This window comes from Petromyzon marinus, chromosome 11 (assembly GCF_048934315.1).
Source record: "Petromyzon marinus isolate PM22_M1 ecotype Great Lakes invasive population chromosome 11, UKy_Petmar_22M1.pri1.0, whole genome shotgun sequence".
Taxonomy (NCBI): domain Eukaryota; kingdom Metazoa; phylum Chordata; class Hyperoartia; order Petromyzontiformes; family Petromyzontidae; genus Petromyzon; species Petromyzon marinus.
Window position 1 is genome coordinate 106378 of NC_133677.1, and position 18020 is coordinate 124397.

At 50.4% G+C, this 18020-nt stretch overlaps 1 protein-coding gene across 1 annotated transcript; it reads right to left on the reverse strand.

Moving 5' to 3' along the window:
* Positions 1–4831: 4831 nt before the first annotated feature.
* Positions 4832–15640, reverse strand: NSG1 (neuronal vesicle trafficking associated 1). Its single transcript, XM_076066248.1, has 5 exons — positions 15488–15640; positions 10471–10656; positions 10203–10310; positions 9452–9562; positions 4832–6951 (listed from the first exon to the last, which is right to left on the reverse strand). Exons 2-5 carry the CDS (start codon positions 10618–10620, stop codon positions 6775–6777), a joined length of 546 nt encoding a protein of 181 aa, XP_075922363.1. The 5' UTR covers positions 10621–10656; positions 15488–15640; the 3' UTR covers positions 4832–6774.
* Positions 15641–18020: the final 2380 nt, after the last annotated feature.

Consider the following 18020-nt stretch of genomic DNA (forward strand, 5'->3'; position numbering starts at 1 on the left):
TGCTGGCCACCCACCCCGTCATGTTCTGTGCCGGCATTCATAGGTGCTTGACAACAGCACTTGCCCCAACAGTTTGTTGAGGCTACACGGGGGATCTTTGTCTTTATAAAGTGACTTGAGCTGTTCTTTCTGGGCAAGGGATCTGCTCGTCTCCTGAGTCATCACAGCCCAGAGTTCACCACATCCAGGAATCAAACCGTGACTCGCCACTCGCGCTTTTCTGGAGTAACAGCAGATTAAGGTTAGTGCGAGACTGGTACGGCTAGTGGTAGGGCTATTGGTATGGTTCATGGTAGTGGTAGGGCTAGTGCTAGTTGTGGAACAAAGGCGTACACTGCGTGTGTATGCTACACACGGAGGGGGGCGGGGTCAGTTCCTGTGACCCCGAGTTGGGGTCGCGCCGCATGCCCAATTGCCTGCCTCATTTGAAGCATTTAGAGGTCATAATCGTGGCTCCTTTCGAGTTTAATTGCTCCTGAGAGCGAAAGGGCGTCGCGAGTGGAGCCTGAATCTTGGGAATTGGAGGCAGTGGTCGGGAGGTGGGAGGGCGGTGGGGGCAGAAGGGGGCGACATTGAGTGGAGGCCCAACTTGTCATGGCGACTTTGCAGTGTTAGTGTGAATGTGTGTTAGTGTGTTAGTGTGGATGTGTGTTAGTGTAGAAGTGTGTTAGTGTGTTAGTGTAGAAGTGTGTTAGTGTAGATGTGTGTTAGTGTGGATGTGTGTTAGTGTGGATGTGTGTTAGTGTGGATGTGTGTTAGTGTGCATGTGTGTTAGTGTGCATGTGTGTTAGTGTGGATGTGTGAATGTGTGTTAGTGTGGATGTGTGTTAGTGTGGATGTGTGTTAGTGTGGATATGTGTTAGTGTGTTAGTGTGGATGTGTGTTAGTGTGTTAGTGTGGATGTGTGTTAGTGTGTTAGTGTGGATGTGTGTTAGTGTGGATGTGTGTTAGTGTGTTAGTGTGGATGTGTGTTAGTGTGTTAGTGTGGATGTGTGTTAGAGTGGATGTGTGTGTTAGTGTGGATGTGTGTTAGTGTGGATGTGTGTTAGTGTGGATGTGTGTTAGTGTGTTAGTGTAGAAGTGTGTTAGTGTAGAAGTGTGTTAGTGTAGATGTGTGTTAGTGTGTTAGTGTGGATGTGTGTTAGTGTGGATGTGTGTTAGTGTGGATGTGTGTTAGTGTGCATGTGTGTTAGTGTGCATGTGTGTTAGTGTGCATGTGTGTTAGTGTGGATGTGTGAATGTGTGTTAGTGTGGATGTGTGTTAGTGTGGATGTGTGTTAGTGTGTTAGTGTGGATGTGTGTTAGTGTGTTAGTGTGTGTTAGTGTGGATGTGTGTTAGTGTGGATGTGTGTTAGTGTGGATGTGTGTTAGTGTGGATGTGTGTTAGTGTGTTAGTGTGGATGTGTGTTAGTGTGTTAGTGTAGAAGTGTGTTAGTGTAGAAGTGTGTTAGTGTGGATGTGTGTTAGTGTGGATGTGTGTTAGTGTGCATGTGTGTTAGTGTGCATGTGTGTTAGTGTGCATCTGTGTTAGTGTGTTAGTGTGGATGTGTGTTAGTGTGTTAGTGTGGATGTATGTTAGTGTGTTAGTGTGGATGTGTGTTAGTGTGTTAGTGTGGATGTGTGTTAGTGTGGATGTGTGTTAGTGTGGATGTGTGTTAGTGTGTTAGTGTGGATGTGTGTTAGTGTGGATGTGTGTTAGTGTGGATGTGTGTTAGTGTGTTAGTGTGGATGTGTGTTAGTGTGGATGTGTGTTAGTGTGGATGTGTGTTAGTGTGGATGTGTGTTAGTGTGTCAGTGTGGATGTGTGTTAGTGTGGATGTGTGTTAGTGTGGATGTGTGTTAGTGTGTTAGTGTGGATGTGTGTTAGTGTGGATGTGTGTTAGTGTGGATGTGTGTTAGTGTGGATGTGTGTTAGTGTGTTAGTGTGGATGTGTGTTAGTGTGGATGTGTGAATGTGTGTTAGTGTGGATGTGTGTTAGTGTGGATGTGTGTTAGTGTGGATGTGTGTTAGTGTGGATGTGTGTTAGTGTGCATGTGTGTTAGTGTGCATGTGTGTTAGTGTGCATGTGTGAATGTGTGTTAGTGTGGATGTGTGTTAGTGTGGATGTGTGTTAGTGTGGATGTGTGTTAGTGTGGATGTGTGTTAGTGTGTTAGTGTGGATGTGTGTTAGTGTGGATGTGTGTTAGTGTGTTAGTGTGTTAGTGTGGATGTGTGTTAGTGTGGATATGTGTTAGTGTGTTAGTGTGGATGTGTGTTAGTGTGGATGTGTGTTAGTGTGGATGTGTGTTAGTGTGGATGTGTGTTAGTGTGTCAGTGTGGATGTGTGTTAGTGTGGATGTGTGTTAGTGTGGGTGTGTGTTAGTGTGTTAGTGTGGATGTGTGTTAGTGTGGATGTGTGTTAGTGTGTTAGTGTGGATGTGTGTTAGTGTGGATGTGTGTTAGTGTGTTAGTGTGGATGTGTGTTAGTGTGGATGTGTGAATGTGTGTTAGTGTGGATGTGTGTTAGTGTGGATGTGTGTTAGTGTGGATGTGTGTTAGTGTGGATGTGTGTTAGTGTGCATGTGTGTTAGTGTGCATGTGTGTTAGTGTGCATGTGTGAATGTGTGTTAGTGTGGATGTGTGTTAGTGTGGATGTGTGTTAGTGTGTTAGTGTGGATGTGTGTTAGTGTGGATGTGTGTTAGTGTGTTAGTGTGGATGTGTGTTAGTGTGGATGTGTGTTAGTGTGTTAGTGTGGATGTGTGTTAGTGTGTTAGTGTGGATGTGTGTTAGTGTGGATGTGTGTTAGTGTGTTAGTGTGGATGTGTGTTAGTGTGGATGTGTGTTAGTGTGGATGTGTGTTAGTGTGGATGTGTGTTAGTGTGGATGTGTGTTAGTGTGTTAGTGTGGATGTGTGTTAGTGTTGATGTGTGTTAGTGTGTTAGTGTGGATGTGTGTTAGTGTGGATGTGTGTTAGTGTGGATGTGTGTTAGTGTGTTAGTGTGTATGTGTTAGTGTGAATGTGTGTTAGTGTGAATGTGTATTAGTGTGGATGTGTTAGTGTGAATGTGTGTTAGTGTGTTAGTGTAGAAGTGTGTTAGTGTGAATGTGTTAGTGTGGATGTGTGTTAGTGTGTTAGTGTAGAAGTGTGTTAGTGTGAATGTGTGTTAGTGTGGATGTGTGTTAGTGTGGATGTGTGTTAGTGTGTTAGTGTGGATGTGTGTTAGTGTGAATGTGTATTAGTGTGGATGTGTGTTAGTGTGGGTGTGTTAGTGTGGGTGTGTGTTAGTGTGTCAGTGTGGATGTGTGTTAGTGTGGATGTGTTAGTGTGAATGTGTGTTAGTGTGGATGTGTGTTAGTGTGTTAGTGTGAATGTGTGTTAGTGTGGATGTGTGTTAGTGTGTTAGTGTGGATGTGTTAGTGTGAATGTGTGTTAGTGTGGATGTGTGCATGTGTGTTAGTGTGGATGTGTGTTAGTGTGGATGTGTTCGTGTGAATGTGAGTTAGTGTGCACGTGTGTTAGTGTAGAAATGTGTTAGTGTGGATGTGTGTTAGTGTGGAAATGTGTGTTAGTGTGGATGTGTGTTAGTGTGAATGGGGGAGGGGTAGTATGGGGTTAGCGAGCTGAGCTACAAACCCGGCGTCCTGAGTTCGATTCCCGCTCACGGTTAACACCAGTGATGATTATTTGAACCAGGCCTCCCTAAGTTGACTCAGTCTCAAAAAAGTACCTGGTGCGAGGCGTAAACATCACCACTGAGGAGACAAAGGCGGCCGAAGGTGGTGTTGGCCACCTGCCTTCTAGGTACTCGCGAACAGCAATTTCCCCAAATGTATCTTCAGGCTATACGGGGGATATCTGTCTTTGTGTTGTTAGTTTGAATGTGTGTTAGTGTATGTTAGTGTGAATGTGTGTAAATGTGCGTGAATGTGTGTGTTAGTGTGTGTTAGTGTGTGAATGTGTGTAAATGTGTGTGTTAGTGTGAATGTGTATGTCTCTTTTAAGTACGTATGGGGAGCGGTGGTTAACGTGCTGTGCTACGAACCTGGCGACTCGAGTTCGATTCTCGCCCATGGCCAACATCAGTAACGATATCTGAACTGGCCCTCGGCCTCTACTCAATGGACTCAGTCCTAAAACGAGTATCTTGTGCGGCATGTAAATAACATTGGGGAGACAAAGGCAGCCGGGTGTTGTTTAGACCACACCACCATCTCGCGTTGAAAACACTTTCCCCAACACACTGCGTTGGCCACGCGGGGACCTTTCTGTTATATATTTGATGGAGCTGGGTTTGTTTGGCCCCGCGCCTCTGAAGATTTCTTCCACTTCCATCTTCACGTGACCAATGGTACACAAAGGGGACAGTGATGGCATCGCTGGAGTCACACAAACCACGACTCGTGTCGGGAGACCTCGCTCTCAGGGTCCCGTCCTGGGACCCTGCTGGACACGGCCTGCACCTCTCCACTTGCTCATGAGCGAATCCCACCGCTCCTTTTCCTCTCGAAATACAGGGCACAATCATATAGGGTTGTTATGGATATACTACGTTGTACTCTAGTGGTAGTGCTTTACGCCGATAATAATGTCTAAGCCGGCCTAGCAGCTTTGTGAAAAATATCAAGATAAAATAAGTCAAACTGCTTCTCTGCTCACATGAACATTGGTGCTCATCTTGTGTTTACAGCCCTGCAGAGTGAGTGGTAGAAATTCCACGTTTCTGAGGTGTGCATGGGCGAGTCTCTCCAGAGGCCATCCACTGTTGACTTCCCGCACAAATTTTCCAATGAGCCGTGAATCGAACCGGCAGAGCCAGCAGTCGTTATAAAATACTCAAGAGTCGAGCGCGTGTGATCAATCAACGATAATGTATTGTAAAGATAAGAGTGAATGTGCGATCTTTACTTAAGTCGCGAACTACACACAACGCGAGTACACAGCAAGCAAGCAGACAACACGCCTCATGCTCCACATATCCGTCCCTCCACAGAGATACAAAGCACAAGTATATTTCTAAACGCATCCCATCAGCCACACGATCGTGTAATCGCCTCCCTTCTGGATGATCACATCAACAGCATCAGTCCAACTCAAGCAAAACTCGACCGGTTTCTACATTCGGTGTCCCATCAGCAGAGGCAGGCTTGCTTGAGTCAATGCATATGAACTGCCCCATGTGCATCAGCGAGGACTCGCCGTGTCGGCTCTTCTTCGTCTGACACAAAAGATGAGGGCGCACACCCAGAAGGAAGGTCGTGCGGACGATGGCGTGTGTAAATAAAGACTACGTGGGTTCATGCGGAGGGGCAGAGGTGTGCAGGAGGCGTGCTGCCTGCCCCGTAAGCTCGTGACCTACACAGCGACCTTCACGACGGCGCAAGCGATGAGGGCAGCACAAAGACGCGACGAACTACGACAACCACGGGGGGGGGGGGGGGGCGCTGCTGCTGCCCGGGGAGGGAGGGGGGCAGGGAGTTTTGTATCAAAATTTGGCACGGCAAAGCCCACCGAGTCGAAACCGCCGAGGTTGGTAAACATTCACCGCTAAACCGGTAACCGCTGTCAGAAACGGTAACCAGTTTAGAGAGTCACGAGCCGAAAGCCGGCTCCAGTGGGAATGTTCGTCATGAACGCGCCCATCGGCACAGATGAATGCGGCTCGGCGAGCACTGGACGGACACGGTGGGATCCTTGCAGTAGCCGTGACGGCGACGCGTGCCTGGGGGTGGCACGACCAAACATGCACACGGCACGGCGTGGGACATTTACCTTCGTCTCTCAGTCACAAGGTGCATCTTTATGACAAACTTGCTCCACTGTTTCAGCTGCCGCGCCGGGAGATGGAACCGACCCCGCGCCCCTGTGGGTCGCGAGTTGCGTTGCTGCGAAGCGCTACGCCGCGTTGGTGGCAGCGGCCTTCGTGTCTCAGCTACGGAGCCCCACGGGACGTGGTTCGTGTTGCTGTTCTGATCGTTCCTGTATATGCCGCTCACAAACCGGTACGAACCGGTTTCTCACCATTTTTGCACGCGGTTACCGGTTACAAAAACATAGCCGATTTAACAACCCCGGTTGAGCCGAACGACACTTACACAGAGTTTGGGTGACGCTACACACACATCATGTACACGCGTTTGCGTGCCATAGGGGATCTCCACTAGGATCGGAGATCGCAACACGAGGAGCAGAGTTGAGCCCCAAATACGAAATAAGTTAATAACTACCATCATTTCAGCCCCCCCCTCAAACGCCACTTGGATTAAAGTCTCGTGTTTTTATTTATCTTTGTTTAAACAGTGGCTGAGCACAGGGCCCAAATGGCCAGCCCGCCAAGCGGCCAGCAACAAACAGCACTATTGAAGTGGTTAATATAGAATAATGAACGCGTTTCTTGAATTGAGCACGGTTATTATGGTGATAGGAGCCGAAGCAAGAAATACAATGATGACGACTGGAGAGGGAATTCAAAAGTGGAGCAGTGCGAGGGAGTTGCAGAATGAGAAGTGAGGTGACCTGCAGTTTGCTGAGTGAGTGGGTGAGTGAATAAGGAGATAACTCACTTCTGGTGAATGGCTCTAGTGAATCAGTGAGCAAAGTTACCTGGAACAGTAAACATGGTAGTAGCGATAAAAGAGTGATATGGAGATGAGTGAGTCGGTGAGTAGGTGATCGAGTGAGTGTAGCCAGGCATGAGTGGGGTGATGATGAGGTGGATGATGAGGATGATTAGGATGATGCGGGGGATGAATCTGGCTCCACCGTGACACCATCACCACCACCCGCGGGGCCCTCCTAGCCGGCGCCGTTGTGTTGCCTGTTGTGCGTGAAGAGCGACTCGATCCAAGGAGAGACGGAGCGTGGCAGCGTGGAGCGGGAATGCGCCGAGTGAGCCACGAGGGAGTAGAAGCGAGCGTCGAGGCTCCCCGACCCCCCAGAGTGGACGGCGCCACCCGGCACGCAGCGGTTGTGCTGCCCACGCGGCACACACAGGGAGAGAGGGGAGACTCGACAGGCAACTTATCTAGCATCTCCAACACCTTGGAAGAGCACCCCCAGTGACAGCTGTCCCTGCGTGGTACAAGGTGTCATCCCTATTGAGGAACTTGCAGCGTAATTCCGCAAATTTGGGCCCATGAGGCCGGCACACACCTGATGACGACCGTTTGTGTTATGGTCGAAACGTCGTGAGAATTTTTTTTATTGTTTTATATATATTTTATTGTTTCCCTTCAACGTGACTTTACCGAAAGAGCTAAGAATATGAATTGCCAACTTGTTTCAAATGACACCACGGGATCATTAACATCCACCGAGAGTGAAGCAGACGGCGTTAAGTAATGTATGGTTAATGCAGTTGTCACATGGATAAATGTGCCCCGGCCATGGGAATGTGGAATTTACACCACTGACTCTGCACGGCTTTAAACGCGAGGTGAGCACCGATGCCTCGCTGCTCTTCACGTGAGTCGCGGGAGAATCCCCTCGCCCCCCCCCCCCCCCCTGCGCCAATCAACACCGCAGCCTCTGCGGACATCAGCGCTGTGCGTGTGCCGACACAGATCGCTCAGACGCACACAAAGATCCCGTGTCGCCTACACAAGCTGTTGGGGGCAAGTTCTATTGGCGAACACCTATTACGTCTGGCATGGCACACGAGGGGTTGGGTGTACCCACACTTTACCCCACCGCACACTGCACCAGATACTCATTTCGACTGAGGGGAGGCCCAGGACCGGTTCAGATATTCGTCGCTGATGTTGGCCGTTGTCAGGAACAGGGTCGCTGGGTTCGTAGCGCGATGGGCTAACCACTAGGTCGCCTTTCCCACACACACATGCACGCTGTGCTATCACTCTGCCCTGAGTGCCACATGAATGCGCACATTAGCTGAAATGGCATTGGAGGGAATGGGAGGAGGGGTGCAGGATTTATGGGACGGTGTTTTTACTGAGCGTGAGTCTTCTCCTAAATCTCGTAGCGCCTTGACCCGGCCATTATAAACATTGTGAGAGAGACGCTTTCAGGACCAGGATCAGCGACAACCCGGGAGCACCAGAAGAAAGCATCGTCCTGCCGCTTCCACGAGACCATCGTCCACGAAGCATCCTGGCGGTGTCGCTAGGATCCACGCAGAGTCTACTGCTGCCTACTTGGATTGGTTGAAAAAATTTAGCATTCAACTATAACGCGTTTCAATACTGATACGTTTCCTTCCTGCCAGGATCTCACCGGTGGTCGCACCCGCTATGGGGATGTGGAGGGAAATTTGTAATTTCCACTAAGACTCTGTAGGGCTGTAAACGTGAGGTGAGCACCAAAATGTAAAATGTTATTTTCAGGGTATCAAAAAGCAGTCCCAACATCCTTTGGACGTGACCGTCTGTCCTTCCCTCCCTCCAGCCAGCCACCAAATATTTGTTTTTATACTCGACAGTCTATAAATTAAAATCTTTCACCTGGAGGATCCCTCAAGATGGAACTCCCAAGTGCGTCATGGTGTCCGGGGTGACACGCGCATAGCGACACGTCACGACACGTACCGTGCACACAAAGTGCACACAAAGTGCCCCCGCGTAGCCTTCAATAGACTGTTGGGGCAAGTGCTGCTAGGAAGCAGCTGCAAAAGCCGGCACGGCACATGCGGGGGTGGGTGGCCAGGACCACGCTCGGCCGCCTTTGCCTCCCCAGGTACTCATTCGAGGCTAAGTCGAGTTAGGGGAAGCCGGGGACTTGGGCCCAGGGTACCTAACGGCTTTAGCAAAATCATGCATTGATGTAAGCCTCGATTTCTAACATTTTCAATTCCTGAGATTCGCGCACCGGGATTGCTCAAATTTCCGCTCGGTCTCACTCTCTGAACTCCGCGTTTGTTGCGTTTGAACAGCTGTGTGTGTATTTGTCTTTGTTGTCGTGTTGTGTCTAGTTTGAGCGGTTCTATTTTTGCGCATGTTTTGTTACGTAATATTTTGCTTGTTTAACTATTATAACATTAACAGCATTGCCATGTTCATCTGTGCCGTGCGTGCAATCGCATGGCTCCCGCTGCTGCTGCTAAACGCTGGGATAGCGTCACCGAGGTGGACGCCACCTTGAATCGTAAACGAGGGAGTCCACCTCATCGTACGCGGAGTTCGCTGCTCTCCCTTAAGAGTGCAGCTGCTGCTGCAGAGGCAGCGTTCAAGGAAATTGGCACCAGAATCTCCCTAGCAGCCGATTGGCTGGCGGAGTGGGAGTGATGACGCCATCTATAGCAACTACTATACGGCTCGTTTTTTAAGCGTTACGCAAATCGTTTCCTGGTAGAATTCGCGCAGATTTCCTAGACTCAGGCCCCAGAGAACGTGGAGGAACCCCACGCAGAACAGAGTTAAACCAGGGCTTACGACAGAAGAGTAAACCAGGTGCTGCGCTCAGCGGCTCGACCGGGCCATTACGAACCTCTTCTTCCTCGTCCACCTGGGTTTTATACCTTGACGATGAAGCCCTCGGGGCAGGCCTGGTCGTAGCGGTAGACCTTGTAGACGACGAGGAACACGACGCAGGAGAGAAACGCGAGCGCGAAGAAGATCAGCACCGTGGCCTGCGCACGCACAGAGATAAAGGTCCCCCGCTTGGCCTTACAGACTATGGGGCAAGGACTGTTAGCGAGCACGGCACACGAGGGAGTGGGTGGCCAACACGCCCGGTCGCCTTTGTCTGCCCGGTGCTGATATTTACACAGGGCACCTGGTGCAGTAATCATTTGGGGCAGAGTCTACCGAAGGGAGATCCAGAACCCCCCGCACCTCCGATTACCACGGTTGGCTACGTACGGTGCGAAAGAAGTTCATCATACATACAACTGGCTCAAATATTCGCAAATTATATTGTTTGTAAGTGGGAATCACTCGGGTCGCCAGGTTGGTAGCTCAGTGCACTAACTGCTGCATTACTGCTCTCCACTCAAAACGCGCACGAGTCGCCATGTTTTCTTGATCGTGTTTTTGTTTGTTGTGGTTCCACCCGATTCAAGAGCCGAATGGCTCACAGGGCTATATCAAAATAAATAAAACTGAAAACTCCTCCTGCCAGATGTGGCTTCGCGCTGTTGCCCAGTCCCGTACGAGCCCCCCTCGCCACCGCCTGGCAGGGCACCCTTGGTCGCTGATCTCGAGGTGCCACTCCAACGCTCGTCTCGTCCCCTGCACACGTATCCCCACTGGGCGTTTAAAGGGCGACACCTTGAATCTGTCGGAGGCCGCCTCTCCGATGTCGATGGTGAGCTCCGTGACGCGGTGCAGGCGGCCATCGCGCGCCGGGTCAAACGCCGTGCGCGTCTTCACGGGGCTCTACAGACGGGGAGAGGTCAAAGTCACTCCCTGCTCTCATGGTCGATTACTTCACGTCCACTCCCACGTCCTCCATCTACCTCCACCTACTCTACTTCGTCTACCTCCCCCACCTCCTTCTCTACCACCCCCCATCAACACCCCCACCCCACCTCGTTACCTCCTCGCACACGGAGTACTCGAGCTGCTCCACGTCGAGGACTGTAAGGCCGGGCGGGGGCCCCCCACCCTGGAGAGGGGGGGCACCCCCCTCCTGGCTCCCCTTGAGCTCCTTGGACTCCTTGACTCGCGGTTTCCCGAGCTGCACCATGGTGGTGGTGGCGACGAGGAGGAGGGGGCGAGAATCCTGTACACATCGTCATCATGGACATCAGCAGGGTCGTCATTATACAACAGCAGCAGCAGTAGTCACACACAGGGCTGTACAATGTGCCATGCTCGACCATAAATGTCCTTGTAAGGCCACGCGCACACACGGGGTGATGTTATTGACACGGAGTGTGTTGCGTCATTTGTGCACCTTTGCTAATGCAGTAGCATCTAATCATGATGTGTTTAATGGTTGGATAGGGGGGTTCGAGGTAGAGGGAGAGCGAGTGCTCGTGACTGATTGGACAGCCAGCTCCTGTCTACAAATGTGTATCCCTCCGCTCCTCCAGTCTATTTCGCAATCTTGTTGGTGGAGTTTTAGCGTTCCGAAGATGTCTAATTCTCAGCTGATCTGTATGCGCTTCCGCGTAATTTCTAAATCCCAGTTGATCTGTATGCGCTTTTGCGGATTTCTAAATCCCAGCTGATCTGTATACGCTCCTTCAGATTTCTAAATCGCAGCTGATCTGTATGCGCTTTCGCGAATTTCTAAATCTCAGCTGATCTGTATACGCTCCTTCAGATTTCTAAATCCCAGCTGATCTGTATGCGCTTTCGCGGATTTCTAAATCCCAGCTGATCTGTATACGCTCTTTCAGATTTCTAAATCCCAGCTGATCTGTATGCGCTTTCGCGGATTTCTAAATCTCAGCTGATCTGCATACGCTCCTTCAGATTTCTAAATCCCAGCTGATCTGTATGCGCTTTCGCGGATTTCTAAATCCCAGCTGATCTGTATACGCTCCTTCAGATTTCTAAATCCCAGCTGATCTGTATGCGCTTTCGCGGATTTCTAAATCCCAGCTGATCTGTATACGCTCCTTCAGATTTCAAAATCCCAGCTGATCTGTATGCGCTTCCGCGGATTTTTAAATCCCAGCTGGTCTGGAGACGCTCCTTCAGATTTCTAAATCCCAGCTGATCTGTATGCATTCCCTCGCATTTCTAAATCCCATATGATCTGTGCTTCCGCGGATTTCTACACCCCAGCTGATCTGTATGCGACGCGCGGCGGAGGCCAAATCCACACTGAGAACAAAAGATGAATGTGAAAAATATTTGGAGGGGGGAAAATATTACAGGGAGGGAGATGTAGCGGGAAGGTGTGTTGAGGGAGGTGTGTCGATTCAAGATGTGGGATAGAGTGTACTGTATGGAGGGAAATTAGTTAGAGATGTATGCAGTGGTAGACGCGTGCAATGGAAGATGTGTGGGGATGTTTGTAGGGAGATGTATGAGAGAGATGTGTTCGAGATATGTGCGTTGGAGATAGATGTGTTACAGAGATGGGTGGGAGAGAGATGAGTTGGGGAGATGTGTTGGGGAAATGGTGGGAGAGAGATGAGTTGGGGAGATGTGTTGGGGAAATGGTGGGAGAGAGATGAGTTGGGGAGATGGGTGGGAGAGAGATGAGATGGGGAGATGGGTGGGAGAGAGATGAGTTGGGGAGATGGGTGGGAGAGAGATGAGTTGGGAGATGGGTGGGAGAGAGATGAGTTGGGAAGATGGGTGGGATAGAGAGATGGGTGGGAGAGAGATGAGTTGGGGAGATGAGTGGGAGAGAGATGAGTTGGAGAGATGGGTGGGAGAGAGATGAGTTGGGGAGATGGGTGGGAGAGATGGGTGGGAGAGAGATGAGTTGGAGAGATGGGTGGGAGAGAGATGGGTGGGAGAGAGATGGGTGGAAGAGAGATGGGTGGGAGAGAGATGAGTTGGAGAGATGGGTGGGAGAGAGATGGGTGGGAGAGAGATGGGTGGGAGAGAGATGAGTTGGGGAGATGGGTGGGAGAGAGATGGGTAGGAAAGAGATGAGTTGGGGAGATGTGTTGGGGAGATGGGTGGAAGAGATGGGTGGAAGAGAGATGAGTTGGAGAGATGGGTGGGAGAGAGATGAGTTGGAGAGATGGGTGGGAGAGAGATGAGTTGGGGAGATGGGTGGGAGAGATGGGTGGGAGAGAGAGATGGTGGGGGAGAGATGGGTGGGAGAGAGATGAGTTGGAGAGATGGGTGGGAGAGAGATGGGTGGGAGAGACATGAGTTGGGGAGATGTGTTGGGGAGATGGGATGGAAGAGATGGGTGGGAGAGAAATTAGTTGGAGCAAGCTGTGGGAGAGGGAGGGCTGAGCACAATGCGCAGCGACGCGCGCTGCATCCACAATCAGTGAATACACACACACACAATGTACATACACACACGGTGTACACACACACGGTGTACACACAGACACACGGTGTACACACAGACACACGGTGTACACACACACACAATGTACACACACACAATGTACACACACACGGTGTACAAAGACACACGGTGTACACACACACACACAATGTACACACACACACAATGTACACACACACACGCACAATGTACACACACGCACACAATGTACACAAACACACACAATGTACACACACACACGGTGTACACACACACACGGTGTACACACACACGGTGTACACACACACGGGGTACACACACACACAATGTACACACACACTGTACACACACACACGGTGTACACACACACACGGTGTACACACACACAGTGTACACACACACAATGTACACACACACACAATGTACACACACACACGGTGTACACACACACGGTGTACACAGACACACGGTGTACACACACACACAATGTACACACACACACAATGTACACACACACACGCACAATGTACACACACGCACACAATGTACACAAACACACACAATGCACACACACACGGTGTACACACACACGGTGTACACACAGACACACGGTGTACACACACACGCACAATGTACACACGCACGGTGTACACACACGCACAATGTACACACACACACGCACAATGTACACACACGCACACAATGTACACAAACACACAATGCACACACACACACGGTGTACACAAACACACAATGTACACACACACACGCACAATGTACACACACGCACACAATGTACACAAACACACAATGTACACACACGGTGTACACACACACGGTACACACACACGGTGTACACACACACGGGGTACACACACACACACAATGTACACACACACACAATGTACACACACACACACGGTGTACCCACACACACGGTGTACACACACACAGTGTACACACACACACGGTGTACACACACACACGGTGTACACACACACAATGTACACACACACAATGTACACACACACACGGTGTACACACACACGGTGTACACACACACACGGTGTACACACACACACAATGTACACACACACGGTGTACACACACACACAATGTACACACACACACGGTGTACACACACGGTGTACACACACACACGGTGTACACACACAATGTACACACACACGGTGTACACACACACAATGTACACACACACACAATGTACACACACACGGTGTACAAAGACACACGGTGTACACACACACACACAATGTACACACACACAATGTACACACACACGGTGTACAAAGACACACGGTGTACACACACACACACAATGTACACACACACACAATGTACACACACACACGCACAATGTACACACACGCACACAATGTACACAAACACACACAATGTACACACACACACGGTGTACACACACACACGGTGTACACACACACGGTGTACACACACACGGGGTACACACACACACAATGTACACACACACTGTACACACACACACGGTGTACACACACACACGGTGTACACACACACAGTGTACACACACACACGGTGTACACACACACACGGTGTACACACACACAATGTACACACACACACAATGTACACACACACACGGTGTACACACACACGGTGTACACAGACACACGGTGTACACACACACACACAATGTACACACACACACGGTGTATACACACACACAATGTACACACACACACACGGTGTACACACACACACGGTGTACACACACACACAATGTACACACACACGGTGTACACACACACACAATGTACACACACACACGGTGTACACACACGGTGTACACACACACACGGTGTACACACACAATGTACACACACACGGTGTACACACACACAATGTACACACACACACAATGTACACACACACGGTGTACAAAGACACACGGTGTACACACACACACACAATGTACACACACACACAATGTACACACACACACGCACAATGTACACACACGCACACAATGTACACAAACACACACAATGTACACACACACGGTGTACACACACACACGGTGTACACACACACGGTGTACACACACACGGGGTACACACACACACAATGTACACACACACTGTACACACACACACGGTGTACACACACACACGGTGTACACACACACAGTGTACACACACACAAAATGTACACACACACACAATGTACACACACACACGGTGTACACACACACGGTGTACACAGACACACGGTGTACACACACACACAATGTACACACACACAATGTACACACACACACGCACAATGTACACACACGCACACAATGTACACAAACACACACAATGCACACACACACACGGTGTACACACACACGGTGTACACACAGACACACGGTGTACACACACACGCACAATGTACACACGCACGGTGTACACACACGCACAATGTACACACACACGGTGTACACACACACAATGTACACACACGGTGTACATATACACACGGTGTACACACATAGTACACACACACGGTGTACATGCACACACGGTGTACACACAGTATACACACACTATACACACGCACATGGAGGTCACGGAACAGACCCAGGTGCCCAGGGTTGACTGACCGAGACGACTGACAGATTCACCACCGGTGCTCCCCACTGTGCCAACTTTCTGCGTTTTATCCGCCCGGCGCTCCGCTCGTTGTTGTGAGCATTGCTCCTGTGCCCTCTGCTGTTCTTGAAGGGCGACTGCCTCCCACTTTCCAGAAGCGTCCTTCATGAACCTCATTCACAGAGGCCGATCTTGACATCGGTGGAACCGGTCATCGGCAAGTCCACTCAGCTCCACATCCCCTGTACCGCATCAGCCCATACCTTCTCTCGCCCATGCCGCGCCCGTTTAACCCCCTCGATCCGGCCAAACAGAAGCTGCTTGGGCATGCGGTGGCTGGGCATGGGGCTAAATGGTCCAGCCAAATCAGCCTCGCTTGCCGGAGGAGCTCACTGATGAAACTGTCCAGATATTTCAAGGATCTGGAAGCTCCTCACACAATCCAGTCTGGTTAAACCCAAGATGGATTGTAGGCAGGCTAACCGGCGCAGATATTCCTTTAGAGGGCTCCACTTTTACAAGCATAGAGAAGGAAGGGCATAACCGTTGCCGAGAAGATCCAGTACTTCGTTTGGAGCAATAGACCAGGTAGCTTCAACACAGCGTACGCAGCTGGTGAAAATATAATGCCGCTCGACTGGTTCAGTGAGACCTCAGCCGCCAAACTGGAGCTCGTGATAAGTACACGGCCCAGCCACACATGCACGCGGTGTACATGCACGCGGGTTTGTGAAATGGTATTTTTTTCACATTCGCAACCACCGTATGGGGGAACAGCTGTTACCGGTTCGCTAGAAATGTCTCGCTTGAGCGTCACACGAAGCGTGTCCTCCTCGACTGAGACTTACGAAGTAAGAAGACATTGTTGTTATCCAGCAAACCTTCACCAGCATTTTTTAAACCGTGAATGCGATCAACAACTGCGGTGTAGCGGTTCGCAGCGCAGATGAGCACGGAGGCTTTCGCGACCAATGTGTGACGGATCGCAACGCAGAGTTGGCCGGTTCGACTCCATCTCCAGGCGCGGCAGCTGAGACGATGGAGCAAGGACCTCCCCCCCCCCCCCGCGTGTGGTGGGGTGAGGTGTGGGCACGCCCACGAGTCCCACTCACAATCCATACTGGGGACGATTACCGGTTCCTGACTTCGGATCTGGTAACCCATTCTCACAACGGTTACCGGTTTACTGGTAATACATACAAACAACAAGACAACGATCCCCCGTCTAGTCTCAGCAGACTGTTGGGACAAGTGTTGTGAGCGAGCATCTATGAAGATCGGAACGACAGACAAGGGGGTCGGTGGCCAGCACAACGCACTAGTGGTGATGTTTATATACCGCATCAGATATTAATTTCAGGCTGAGTCGACCTTGGGGACGCCCAGAACCGGTTCTGATAATCGTTACCGCTGTTGCCCGGGCGTTGTGACCTTTGACTTTGCTTTAATATATTGTTGTGTCTTGCTATACATAACAGGTTCAATCATAATAACGATGAATTTACCCTGGTGTATTTTACGTGGATAGCCAGTCACCCGAAACGTCGAAATATTAAAATAAATCACGATTTGTCGGGGATCTGTCATTATGTGTGAGGTGTGCACTCTACGTGTGAGTGTATGCATATATTTGCGCATGATATTGGTGTGTGCGTGTGTCTGCATACATACGCATGATATAGGTGTGTGCGTGTCTGCATACATACGCATGATATCGGTGTGTGCGTGTGTCTGCATACATACGCACACGTGCTCTGGATGTATACGTGCATGTATTCACATGCGTGCGTGTGTATTGATGTCGCACGTCATAGGCGGGTGTGTACGTTTATACGTTCGCTTGGTGCATGCATATAGTATGCGTACTATGGGCGTATGTTCTATGTGTGAACGTGCATGCATGTCACACACATGCATGTATACTACATGTACACTACATGCACGCGTGTGTTGATGTATGCATCTCCTCGGCGGGTGTGCGGCTCTGTGTCCATACGTGTGTACGCTCAGTGTACGCATGTTGTTCGTATGTTCTAGGCGTGTTTGTGCGTTTGCTATACATGTCGCGCTGTGTGAGTCTCACCGCGACGAGGAGCCGGGGAGCGACGCGGGGAAAGAGATCCAGAATCAGTCGCAGCGCCCAGAGAGAGGGTGAGGGAGAGAGCGGGTGAGATCAAGAGAGGGGGGGGTTAGACTTTATAGACAGAAGAGCGTGGTCAGAGGGAGAGAGAGAGTGGAGAGAAGGTGGGAGGAGAGGAGGGAGAAAGGAGAGAGATGGAGAGGGAGGGGAGAGGGGTGAAGAGAGAGGACAACGTGGGGGGGGGGGGGGAGAGGGAAAGAGTAGCGATGGAGAGAGGGGAGACGGGGAGTAAGAGACGGAGGAGGTGGGGGTGATAGGGAGGGAACAAGAATAGAAGAGAGAGTTCGAGGGGTAGAGAGGGAATGGGAGAGAGGAGGGGGGGATCAGCAGTCTTCTCCCTCGCATTCACACCCCCGTGTGTACGCACCGCTCGGGAGGGCCGTGCGTATACGGGCCCGTGTGAG

What these genes read in the sequence shown, in the direction of transcription:
- NSG1 (XM_076066248.1), bottom strand. Translation starts at nt 10,620, where the DNA reads ATGGTGCAGCTCGGGAAACCGCGAGTCAAGGAGTCCAAGGAGCTCAAG. An exon ending in AGTACTCCGTGTGCGAGGAG is followed by an intron (nt 10,311 to 10,470) that starts GTAACGAGGTGG and finishes CCCCGTCTGTAG; the next exon opens with AGCCCCGTGAAGACGCGCAC. An exon ending in CGGCCTCCGACAGATTCAAG is followed by an intron (nt 9,563 to 10,202) that starts GTGTCGCCCTTT and finishes GTGCGTGCGCAG; the next exon opens with GCCACGGTGCTGATCTTCTT.